Consider the following 13,059-nt stretch of genomic DNA (forward strand, 5'->3'; position numbering starts at 1 on the left):
AACCATGTTTGAGGATTTGCATCTAAGTTCCTCTAACTACGTCTAAGCCCCTCATCTTCCCTTTAAATTTAAATGTATAAATCCCAGGGATCAAGCTAAGCTCTAATGGGATATAATTTGGGGAACTCAAGAAAGACTGGTCTGTCTTGCAGATAAGGACATGCATCCTGTAGTCAGACAAGCTATATTGGGGATCTCCAAAACTGGCCACCACTGGATTCCTGCTGAGTGTTTGTGTTGCTTCTCACGTGATGAACATGTAGATCAGTTTCCTTCACTTGACTTTCAATTAATCATGGTGTCAGGCACAAGGAATAGAATGTGCGGGAGCCCATACTCGCCCACATCTGGACTGAAATCTTAACAAGAGATGTTGCTGTTTTCCATGCTTACCTTTGTAGGATCTCAGAGTCTAGTCAGCAAATTCATGCTATGCATTTGAGTTGAACTCTCTCCGACAGCCAACATCGGCTCCCAGATGTGTGGGCAAGCTGCTCTGGCGTCACAGTCAAGGTGACACTCCAGAGAACCACAGCCACAGTCTGCTGTCACCACAGGAAGTATTCCAGGACAGCCGACAAAAGTTTGTCATCGGAAAAGAGGATGTGGTGACAAGTGTAATGATTGTTGTGTCTCTTTAAGAGACAAGCCAGGCCCACTCCCTCATCTGCTGAGGCTGGCTGATCTTCAGCTTCTGGCCTGAGTTCGCTCTTTTCCGTTCTACCTCTCTTCCCACTTCTCTGCTTCCCCCCTCTGTCTCTCTCTCCTCTGTCTCCCTGTCTCTCTCTCTCTCCTTCTCCCTCCCTCCTTCATAAACCCCCTGAATAAATATTCAACCTCATTCTGTATTTCATGCCTATCCATGTCTCTGCCTCTTGCCCATCCACCACGTGTCTCCCTCCCTGGGACCAGCCACTGCTGGGGATGAGTAGCCATCTCTGCCTGGACTGGTTGCTCTAAGGGCCTGCTGCCTGCCGCCACATGGCCCGCTACCACCGCTTGGGGACCTACAGCATTTCTGCTGCCTACTGCTGTCAGGGATCCTGCAGCATTTTTAATTTTTTCATTACAACAAGAAGACGTTGTAGCATGTAAGTTTTCAGTTTTATTTGAAATATTACAGGCCTGGGTTATATTCAAATATAAAACCATTCTTTTGAACTTTAGATGGAGGAGTATCTATTTTGGGCTTGTTGAATGGGAGTAACTCTAAGGCTCTAAGGTCAATACAAGCAGGGTAGAACTGAAATTAATTCATCATGAAGCAGTAGCCTATAAAATAGCTAAGTTTACCAACTGAGGGAGATTTCCTGATTAGCTTTGCTACACAGAAAATATGATACAGAACAGAACTAGGGACCATAAAGTATAGCTGATAAATTAAAAATAAATCCTATGCCTGGCGACTATCCCATTATGTCACACATCTGAATGACCTCATTAATGCTAGCAAGCAATGACATTCAGGACCCATGACTTCTCTGTTAAGTCTTCTTCTAAAATTTAAAATGTGTAAAACCAGACCTGGGTGAGATTAGATTTGCTGTGTGATAATGAGGCTAATCACTACATAAAAGTCTACAGATGGAATATTTCAATCTCTTCATCTCTGACAAGAAATCTTATTTGTAATTCACTTTCTCATACTAAACTACAAATGCCTTTGACATTCACAGATTTCCAAAATATCTCACCTCTAAGAAGATAGTCAATCTTTTTTGCCACATCTATCCTTGGACTCAAACTCAAAAGAAATCTGCTTTATGCAAGAATTATAGATGTGAGTCACTAAGCTAGGGAAAATTACATTTTGGACTCAGTATATAGAGATAATATAAAAACACACAAGTTACTATATAACAATGGAGTGTTTATTTTGTAAACACATTCTGTCTGTACCACTTAAATAATTTTAAATTACATTCATTCTTTTGCATACAATAGCACAGACAATTACTACTATTTAAAAGCTCAAAAACAACATAACAAATTTAACTTTCTTTCCCCATAAAAATGAGAAATTTTTAGTAAAGGAGAATTTTAATTATTTTTTCATACCAGTTAGTTGTGGCTTATAGTTCTTTAAATTATGATGCTAACAAAATAATTAACAATAACTGATTAGTACTCCAAAGAGAACAGGTTACAATAATATGGTAAAAGGAACAAAAGCGCTTCAGAAAACACCATTTTAAAATAATTTTCAAATGCAAAATACAGTACAGTACAGCTTGTCCCTAACAGCATGTAGCCCATTAATAGAGCAGTTCCAAATATACAAAGATATAACAAAATGATACAATATTTATTGCCATAACAACAAATTAAAGGTTGTCATAATGTCTGCAACTTAAATTCCCCTCCCCTCCATAGAGTGGCTTCTTATTCCTTAGACATAGAAACTGTTCTTCAGTAGAAATTTGAAGTCTTCTCATGAAAGGCACATTCTCATCTGTAAAATGAATAAATAAATATATAAATTACACTTCTGTATAAAGTCTAAACACCTCTAAATACTCAGGGGTTTTGAGGGGAATAATGTAAAGCTAAAAAAATCTTTATTATAAGTCACCATGACTGGGTGACACTGTCATCATTACCCACTTCAAATACTATCCTTTGAAGTGCAATTTTAGCTATTCAAAATAATTATATATATATATATATTATTCTGAGTCATAAAACCATGTCTATATTCACAATAAAGTTTCCTCACAGAACATTAACAAATGATTTCATCTGATTTAAGGCAATACAATGTTTTTGTTTTACAATTTCTATAAATACAGCTCCTTAATCTGCTTCTCAGCTTCTGAAATGCAATCAAAAGCCTAAGTCTGAAATCACATTCAAGGGAAAAAATAATTTAGATATTTGTAGTATGGTAACAAAACAAAATCACAAAAAGACAGTTTTGGTGGGTATGGAGGATTGCCATAAATTCATGGCTAGTTTGGACTACATAGTTATTCCACTTCAGACAAGTGAACAAACAAAAGACACATTTTTCAATAATCTCATACATTGGGATGTCTAGTTATTTTTCTTTTATATATTTATAGCAATATGAATCTTTATTCTTACTCACTCCTCACTGAATCATACAAAGCAGCTCAAAGCACTGCACCTCAGCTCTTATTCTAGTAGTGAGTAACTTACAAAGCACTGGAGTCATCTAGGATATAAATCTAACAGTATCACTCATTTACTCCAAAGCATGGTGTGGTCTGAGAACTCTATCTTAGAGTTTTCCTTTTGTTTTCATATGAACTTCTTAATTTAACTCCAGAATATTCCACATGCACAAAGCCTGAGAACAAATGCACATTTATATAACATCACACCTTGGCTGGAACTTTCAGCTCCCCTTGACACACATTTTCTTCCTCTCCCACATGAACTTATCTGGCTATCTTGTGCATGTTTTAAAAATAACTACAACTCACATATCACTGCATCAATATGCCATTCTCAACTGCTATCCTTAACTTAGCTGCCCTTTCTCAGGAAAACCAGGAGGACATTAGCAATATTTAAGAAAAATACCCGAGTTCCTCTTCCTGAAGAAAGAATCGAGATGGTATAAAAGGTGAACAGGCAGGCCAGTCAAGAGGGCATGGCACAGTCCCGGAATGCTGGGTAGTGAGAACTATGCCTATTAAGTTAAGGCAGAGACAGACACTGAAACTGGAAACTGGACAGACTGTAACCACCGAAGACAGGACTGCTAGCACACCCTGTCCTATTAAGGGAGCCATACTGTGAGATGGAATAATATCCTAGATAAGCAAAGTTCAATAATTTCTGTGATGATAAAAATCTATCACATACCAAGAAGTACAACTGCAATCACAAGCTGCCAAATTATTCCAAGGATATGAAAAATGCAAAAGCACTTGGTAGGAAAAATACTTGCATGAAGTATCATTGCATTGTCAGAATTAAAATGGCACCTTGTTTAGATATTTTAGTGGTCAGCCTAAAAGCAACAGAACTTTAGATTAAGTAACAGTTTAAGTCTCTGCAGAACTTACAACAATTTGAAATAGACAAAAGATAGGTAGAATCTTTTATTAAACAAAGCAGTCAATGCTTTCATGATTTCCAGTACACTCAAAACAGCTACGCAATATACTGGTCTGCATGTGTCAGTGTGCGGAACAGCATTAAAAAAAATTTTTTTTTATTAATTAATTTATTTAATTATTAAAGATTTCTGCCTCTTCCCCGCCACCACCGCCCATTCCCTCCCCCTCCCCCAATCAAGTCTTCCTCCCTCCTCAGCCCAAAGAGCAAGCAGGTTTCTCTGCCCTGTGGGAGGTCCAAGGACCACCCACCTCCATCCAGGTCTATTAAGGTGAACATCCAAACTACCTGGGCTCCCACAAAGACATTACGTGCAATAGGATCAATAACCCATTGCCATTGTTCTTCAGTTCTCAGTAGTCCTCATTGTCCGTTATGTTCAGCGAGACCGGTTTTGTCCCATGCTTTTTCAGACCCCGGCCAGCTGGCCTTGGTGAGTTCCCGATAGAACATCCCCTTTGCCTCAGTGTGTGGGTGCACCCCTCGCGTTTAAAGCATTTTTTTGTTGTTTAATCACCTAAAATATATAAGAATTTAATCTTTTTTTTTTTTTCAGACAGGATCTCACTTTGTAGTTCCAGAAATCCTCTTGCCTCAGTATCCCAAGTTCTACAATTATGGCATTATCTACCATGCTTAGGTCTAGGTTTATATTAACTGTCACAAATAATGCCCTTTAAAATTATCATCATCATCATCATCATCATCATCATCATCATCATGATGTCTCATATAGCTATAGATGCTTGCAAATTCCTAATTATTATTATTATTATGTCTCATATAGCTATAGATGCTTGCAAATTCCAGATTATTATTATTATTATTATTATGTCTCATATAGCTATAGATGATTGCAAATTCCTGATCCCCTAGCTTTATTTTCTGGGTCAGAAATTTTGGTTAATTTTGGAAAACTGGGAAGATAGTGATCAATTAATAAATTAGTTAAGATAAAAATCCCACTTTTCTATGTTGTAAGACAGCTGTACTTGCAAAAGAACCCACACAGCTTGGTCGTTACTCAGAAGATGAAGGCGATCTTGACTTAAAGCCTCTTTTCTAAAATACCTTTTTGTCTAGTTGGTTGCTGAAGTTCTAAAAGAAAAATTTAATTGAACAAACTATAATTTGCAAGGAAAGGTTAGTGTTGATTTCTAGAAGTAGTTTTCACAATGTGAACAGGCAAAGGCTCCAGAGTGGAAAGCAGCGCCAAAGCCTTAGTAATGCAGTCAGTCTCCATTATGTGACAGTGACGTGGCCAGGAAGAAGAGTCCGGCCTCAGGAGACTGGTCTAAGCCATTCCCTGAGCGAGAAGTGACGCTCAGGAACCATGTCAGCCCACCACATCTAACTGCTTAGTACATGTCTCAGCACTTTTCAGTAACCCATCTGTATCGCCAGCCTGATAAGGTCCCGCTAATTTTTGCACATGTCAAAACTTATCAAATCTGTTTTCTGATTCTGACAAGCTGATACAAACAGCTAGAAAGCATTTTATGACTTGGTATCTCCAGGTACAAATTATAATGGACACATACAGTATTAAACTACAGAAGCAGAGTGAAAATAGTAAGGAAGCAAATTCGGGGCTTTAAAATGACATATTTGACGCAAATTACTAGCATGGAGTTAAAATAACATTAGTATTAGCTTTTATAGACCATCTCCTTAATTTTAGAGTTGTCCTCTGGCACGCATCATTATAATAATTTTACTTTTGATAGAAGTTAAACTTAACACTACCAACATATCATTTCTATTTGTTGTTTGTACTATAAAGTTGTTTTAAGTGTCTAACACTAAAGTGGAATATTGACACAGAATAAAATACAATCTCAATTCTTTTTAAAAAAAATGAAAAGTATTTTTAGTGATAATGGGGCTGCCTGTTCTCCTGAGTTTTTCTGCTCAAAGGAAGAAAAAACTCCACCCATCATTGAAACCCTGACTTTTCCTAAATTTGTAGTCCCTAACAATAGGATGAGATACGACGACAGGACTATGACTATACATTTGTAGTCCCTGACAATAGGATGCGTTGTCATACTCTAAAGAGTACGACAGGAATACTCTTTAGAAACAGCACCCAAAACTAACTTTAAAACTGTGAGGAAGAAAACTCCTCTCCCTCTCTAGAAATGTTTTGTTTCCTGGCAGTAAAGGAGAATTTTAAAGTACTTATACCATAGAAGTAAGATAGGATCAGAGCTAATTACTAAACTGCTACTGCAGAACATGAATGTCCTTCACAAAGCAGGAAAGAGAACAAGCCACAGGTCTCAGACTCCTAACTTATGAATGCACTTCTGGAAAACTAACAGCAATGGAGGGCCTTAGCATGACATTAGAGACAAAATATTATGTTTATAGGTATAAATCAATGAATATTAAACAAATGGAAAGAGATTGTCACAGGATGGGGTGTCTAAAGTTATTTAAATTCTCTCAGCTCCAATTCTCCTCTTTCAGATGAGAGTCAACCAAACTACTTTAGAAGAGCATGTCGCTAACTCTTCTTCCAGTGCACCTGAGACCAGCTGCCATCTCAGCCATTCCTGCTACAGTTCCCAATCAGAGTGAATTGTTCCCATCTAGGGACAGCTGCATCGATTACTGAGATACTTTCTACCCATTAAATCTGAGTATTATTTCTGCCAATACAATGTAGACTCACTGCTAAGTTTTATACACGACAGTAATAAAAGTGAGACATGTAACAAAAGCTCACACCTACAATCTCAGCATTTGGGAAACTTAGGCAGGAAGAACACCACAAGTTAAAGACTAGCCTATCTATATTGCACTTATACATCTGTCTGTCTGTCTGTCTGTCTGTCTGCCTGCCTACCTACCTATCTACCTACCTATCTATCTACCTACCTACCTACCTACTACCTACCTACCCACCTATCTACCTACATACCTATCTACCTACCTACCTACTACCTACTCACCTACCTACCTACCTACCTACCTACCTACCTACCTACCTATCTACAAATAAGACAGATAGATAAAGGTGCTGTAGATTCATCCAATGGAACTGACAGGTGAACTGGTATCTACAACTCTGGATTTCTGCTGAAGAAGTGCAAAGGTTGTAAGAGTCAGAGGATTAAGAAGTTTGTTGTCAGATTGTATCTCCTAGAAATGTCAAAAGCTTCATCCACAAATTCTTTTTTTTTTATTGAAAAAAAAATTTTCTGCCTCCTCCCCGCCTCACAAATTCTTAACAACACAACTGCTTAAGATGAGCTGAACACAGACAACAGCAACAGGAATACCAAACTCAAGGGGCAAGACCACAAGGCCTCAACCCTATACAAAGAAACTACAGGGGAAGAAATAGTATTACCCAGGGACGAGCACATCAATTGGTTATCCAATACCAAATGGTCAGCTCTGGAAACATATAGATAAGTAACATTATATAGGCTGAGCAGGCTGTACTTATGTATTTAGGAGTGTGTATGTATGTGTGCATGTGCGTGCATACATATAAACATATATGTATGTTATAACGATAAATTTAAAAGCCATAAATTTGAAAGAGAGTAAGGTGTGGTGTATGGGAAGATTTGGAGGCAGGACAGGGAAAAGGGAAATGTTACAATTATTATAATCTTACAAAATAAAATAAAAATTAAAGAGCAAAACAGCATAAACAAATTTGAATGAAGAATTATAAAAGGATTAAAAGTAAACCACAGACTTTGTTTGCAAAGTTATGGCAGCAGGAATATCACTTAATTTTGAATAATACTCATTTGTCTGTCTTATCCATGTACTTACAATATTTATTTGCATACATTCTAAACTGGTTAAATGATTAAAAGAAAGAAATTCATGAAAATACCTACCTTAAGTTATGCTTGGTAGGTTTACTCAAAGGTTACTTCCCCTTTGAGACTCTATGTTGCTAAGGTGGCTTCTTAAATAATTGTGAGGTTTGGATGGACCCACCTATGCTAACAACAGGAACCTGCTCTGGGTCTCTTTTCCCTCTTGCAAAGCATGGCACCATGGAGCTATAGTCAGGTCTTAGGTAGGATTTTATAAAGCTTCTATCACATTTTCAATAGTTCTAAGGGAAAAAAAGACCAGAAATGTCCCAGTCATCCTTTTTATAGTGTGACAAACTCCAAATAACAGTTTTATGTCCGTTCTTTGATGGCTAGCTTTTATTTCCTCTTATGGCACCGTATGTGACGAACATAATCAGCGCAGCACAGCACAAGCTGCAGTCACCAGCCTGCTGCAAAGCCTGCTCCATCGACTGCTGCACCAGTAGCAGTGGCCACCACTGAGTGCGGTGCTCTCTTTCTAACAACTGAAACAGGAAGGGGAGTGCTACATTTCTCAACTCGTCTACTTCAGGAATCTGTACTTTCAAAGGTGAATGGACTGCCTCCCAAATGCTGGGATTAAAGGTGTGCGCCACCACCATCCAGTTTGCGCTGATCACTAGGATACCGCATAATCATCCGTACTTCCTCACAGTAAAACTGGCTTCATCCCTGATGATCCATAATAACTTCTACAGTTTCATACGGTTTGAGTGTGTTCCCCATTCGTAGCTGTGCTATATTTAATACCTACTGTGATTTAAAATTTCAAGATGACTTCACTACTTTATCTCTGAACACTACACCACCTTTATTATCACTCTCTCTTTCTCTCCTTTGTCTAGAAAAGGTAATTACTAAGTCTGGTTGACAGTCTCTGAAACCCTTAAATAGCACAAATCACTCTTATATTTGTAGGATTTAACTCACCTTTCTTCCTACTCGCACCTCCTTCAAATCCTAGAGCAATCGTCAAAATGAGTGGTTGAGCCCAGTCCCAATGGATACACCTACAACACTCTCCCCCACCCAAGGCTCAAGGAAAACTGCCAGAGTAAAATGATAGCAGGAGCAAGAGGATCAGGGAATTTGCTGTGAGAATGTATCTCCTAGGGATATTAGAAGCTATACCCATAAAGTCTCACTAACATGGTCACCCAAATGTGACCTGAACATAAATGACTCAAGAGAACATGATAAACTGAACAGAGAAAAGCCCAGGTAGCCTCAACCCTATACAAAGAACTACGAAAAGTGAGAAATGCTAGGAGCAGGAGAGATGACCTTCTCATGCAGAGTGCACACCAACACACCAATTGGTTATCTAGGAATTTATCCATTTTTTGGTTACAAACTTGATGTTATATGATTATACGTGGTAGTTTCATGAGTTTTTTGTTTCTGAAGCTTCACCTTCACAACAACTAAATTTTAGGGAGTTATTTCTGCCTGTTGCAATCTTGTCATTGATGAATTCCTGTATTAGTTACCTTCATGGGAGCAAGCGTTTAGCTTGGTTCACACTTTGAAGGGCACACTCCATCACAGTTCAACTAGGATGGCAGTAGAAAGAATGTGAGATGACTCTTCACACTGCACCCACAGCCAGGAAACAAAGTGAGCAGGAACTGGGCGTTTTTTGAACTGTTATGGCCTACTGACAGGATCCTATTTTCTTTAGCAAGTCTCTACTGGCTAATCGTTTCACAAGCTTGAGACAACAATGCCACCAGCTGAAACCAAGTGTTCAAACAAGAGTGTACGGAGGATTTTCACATTCATTCTACAGCCTGCTGTAGATAGATGAGTTGATATTCAAATTGACTTCTTCTTTGGAGGCAATCATGAACTGTTAATTTCATTTATGTCATTCTTTTCTATGAATGTATATAGCAGACATCTCATAAGTACCTACCATGCTTAAATAAAATTATGGTCATTGCAAATTATAATAATAATAATTTTGAAAAGTAAATTGAATTCTAATGCCACTGTTTTACTTAACACTTTCACATGGAGTTCTAGATGAGATCATCTTGTATTTACTCAGTAAGTCTTTGTTCTCAATGCTACTTCATTTTATTTTCTTTTAATTCTAATATAAAGACAAGTACATATTACATACACAGATTTTTAAATGCAAGCTAACAAATTTAGTTGACCCACACTTCAAAAAGAGAAAACCAATAAAGCCAGTCTTACCCACCAAACTACTGGCTTTTGACATTCCTCTTGTTTGCTCATCAGAACCAGATGAGGAAAAAAGGCTTCAGATGCATGAAAAAACGAAATCAAGCTACAACTGAGCCATGTTTTTCTCCCTGATAGTTTTCATAGGACTGCAGGGTCCTATAAAGGCTGCTGCTGGGTCTCTCTACCATCAACTGGTAAAGTAGTATCCCATATTATATTTAATAAATTAAATTATTTATATTTAATAAATAATAGCTTCTGGGAGTGATGCCATTCATCCATGTAGAATATCTCCATCCTAAGAACAGAGAAGCCTTTGGATTGAAACAGAGGTAACAAAAACTGGGCTATTCAATTTTACATGAATATAAAGTCACCCAGCATGAATCCTAAGAACAACAGGAACCTGCGGGATATGCCCAGCAGTGCAATAGTGACACGAGCGTCCCAAGGACAGCCAACAGCTTTTAGACTGGCCTCTCCAGAGAGGAATACACGCCTGATATTACAAACATACTAAAACAAACAAACAGAAAACCCACAAAGCTAGAAGCTAAGGAGCATAGGGCCTAATTGGGGATTCATTACTGTTGCTTTAATAAATTGACATGGAACCAAATTGCATTCTATACACCTGTTTATACCAATAGGCAAATGTCACTCTTATCTGTAATTACAGATATATCTCTTTCAATGAGCAGCAGTGAATGCAGCCATGGTATGCCCTAAGCAGAACATTTAAACTACCCCAGAAGGCTCAGGAAACATTTCATAAGACTGAGTGGAAAGAATGCAACATGTGGAAGATACAGAAAAGGACTATGAATTGCTGCCTTCAGGGCATGACACAGCCACTGCAAAGATCGGCTTGAGTCATCTGCACCAAGCATGTCTAACACTGGACCTGTCAATAGCCAATGGTGAACTGGGGCCACAGTCCTCCCCGATGAGCTACTGGCTCCTGAACAATTCTCATGAAGGCACAGTCATTCTTCTGAGTTATGGACCTAACTGCGAGACCACCATGCTCAATGGGTTATTGTATACCTGTGTTCACACACGGTCCAGATTAAACTCAGCACATCGGAACCAAAACGAAAAGGCATAAATGTGGGGAAAAGATGGTTGGGGGTCCCCAGGAGAGAGAGCAACAAGGAAGGGGGTGAGGTTAGGAAGAATGCACTACATACAGTATGATACCTGATTAAATAAATTTAATCAAGTAAATGAATGAGTTCTCAGATTTACATGAATCTAGACTCTAACTTTCCTTCACAAGAAATCCCCCTTTCTCTTAGCATATTTTGCCTACATGCTGTAACCATTGATGCCTCTTCTCATTCTATTTGCACTGGTATTAATCATACCAAACCCCTTAGGAAAGATCCTGGCATGTCATGGGACTAGATCTGAACACAGACATCAGAGCTACATGAGGTGACAAAACCTGAAGTCTTAGAGTTCTGTCTGGAAGTACTATTTGCAAAACAAATAAATCAAACAACAAAACCATTTAGGAATATAAAAATAAAAGCAAGCTTACTAAATACTTCTCAAACACAAGCATAAAACAAACATATGCAAAAATAATGAATACCGCAAGAATGAAAAATTTCAAGCCCCAAATACTGCAAAGAAATTTGCAAAAGGTGGCTCATTTTAGGGAATGTATACTATTGGTTATATGCATTCCAGCAAAGGCATGTGAATGAGATTGGGGGCCTAGGCAGGACAAAGGACATCATTAAACACAAACCAATAACATTTGCTAAAATAAAGACTGTAAAAAATCATACATCAGTTTTCTGAGCAAAGATATGCATCACTATTTACGGTACCAACTTACCTTCGAGGATGATTGGCATCAAACAATGTGTTGTCATCATCCTCATCATCTTGTTCTAATGGTGTCAATTCCATGTTTTCTATGTTAGTGTCCAAAACTCCATATCTCCTAGTTTTACGGTTTCTTCTTCTCATCCTATTAAAGAGAACAGATAAATTAATAAAATTATTTTAATATAGCCTAATCATCACCTCAAATGTAGTTGTAAATTAAAGAAATTAGTCCATGTTTCCTGATGGAGGAGTTACTTTCATTTAATAAAGAAACTGCCTTGGCCCATTTATAGGCCAGCCCTTAGGTGGGTGGAGTAAACAGACAGAATGCTGGGAGAAAGAAGCCGAGTCAGGAGTTGCCATGATTCTCCCACTCCAGACAGACGCAGGTTAAGATCTTTCCTGGTAAGCCAGCTCGTGGTACTACACAGAATATTAGAAATGGGTTAGATCAATATGTAAGAGCTAGCCAATAAGAGGCTGGAACTAATGGGCTAGGCAGTGTTCAAAAGAATACAGTTTCCGTGTAATTATTTCGGGGCATAAGCTAGCCATGCGGGCGGCCGGGTGCCAGGGACGCAGTCCCACCGCTCACACTACAACAGTTTCCTCCCAAGCACACACTCAGTACAAAAATGATTACAATAAGGAGTATGAAAACAATCAATTTAGCACCAAAGATCATAGGTAGTTCATTAAATAAACCTATTCTGATATATTTGTATGGCAACATTGTTCCTGTCTAGCACACTCTCTATTCTTTTCACCCTCTGTTAACTGAAGTTGAGAGATCACATATTATTTCTATTTATGGATATGTGAGTGAATGAAACTCGTGTGGATGCCCACGTAGGACAGAAGGATGAGGGTGTCACAGCCTTGCGGTTCAGAGATGTCCCACGTGGGTGCTGGGAACTGAACTCAAGGTCCCGTGGAAGAGCAGCAGTGCTTTAACTGCTGAGCCCTCTGTCCAGTCCCAAAAGATAATTCCTAAGCCTTACGCCAGATATTAAAATTTCCTGAAGCCTTCAATACAGCCTTTACCTCATGTCCTTGATGCATTCTTATTGAGACACAATTAAGCATTGCTGCT

At 38.4% G+C, this 13,059-nt stretch overlaps 1 protein-coding gene across 2 annotated transcripts in view; it reads right to left on the reverse strand.

The window, feature by feature from the left end:
• Positions 1–1,080: 1,080 nt before the first annotated feature.
• The window catches only part of Fam174a (family with sequence similarity 174 member A), a 31,482-nt gene continuing 19,503 nt past the window's right edge, over positions 1,081–13,059 (reverse strand). Inside the window, exons 2-3 of one of the 2 annotated variants that reach the window (XM_057794461.1) lie at positions 11,974–12,108; positions 1,081–2,452 (exon numbers count right to left, since the gene is read on the reverse strand). In XM_057794461.1, coding sequence (XP_057650444.1) covers positions 2,449–2,452; positions 11,974–12,108 — 139 coding nt within the window. In that variant the 3' untranslated portion in view covers positions 1,081–2,448. Of the gene's footprint in view, positions 2,453–11,969; positions 12,109–13,059 lie in introns of those variants that run through there. The other variant, XM_057794468.1, reaches the window with a different exon arrangement.

This window comes from Chionomys nivalis, chromosome 2 (assembly GCF_950005125.1).
Source record: "Chionomys nivalis chromosome 2, mChiNiv1.1, whole genome shotgun sequence".
In the NCBI taxonomy this organism is placed as follows: Eukaryota; Metazoa; Chordata; class Mammalia; order Rodentia; family Cricetidae; genus Chionomys; species Chionomys nivalis.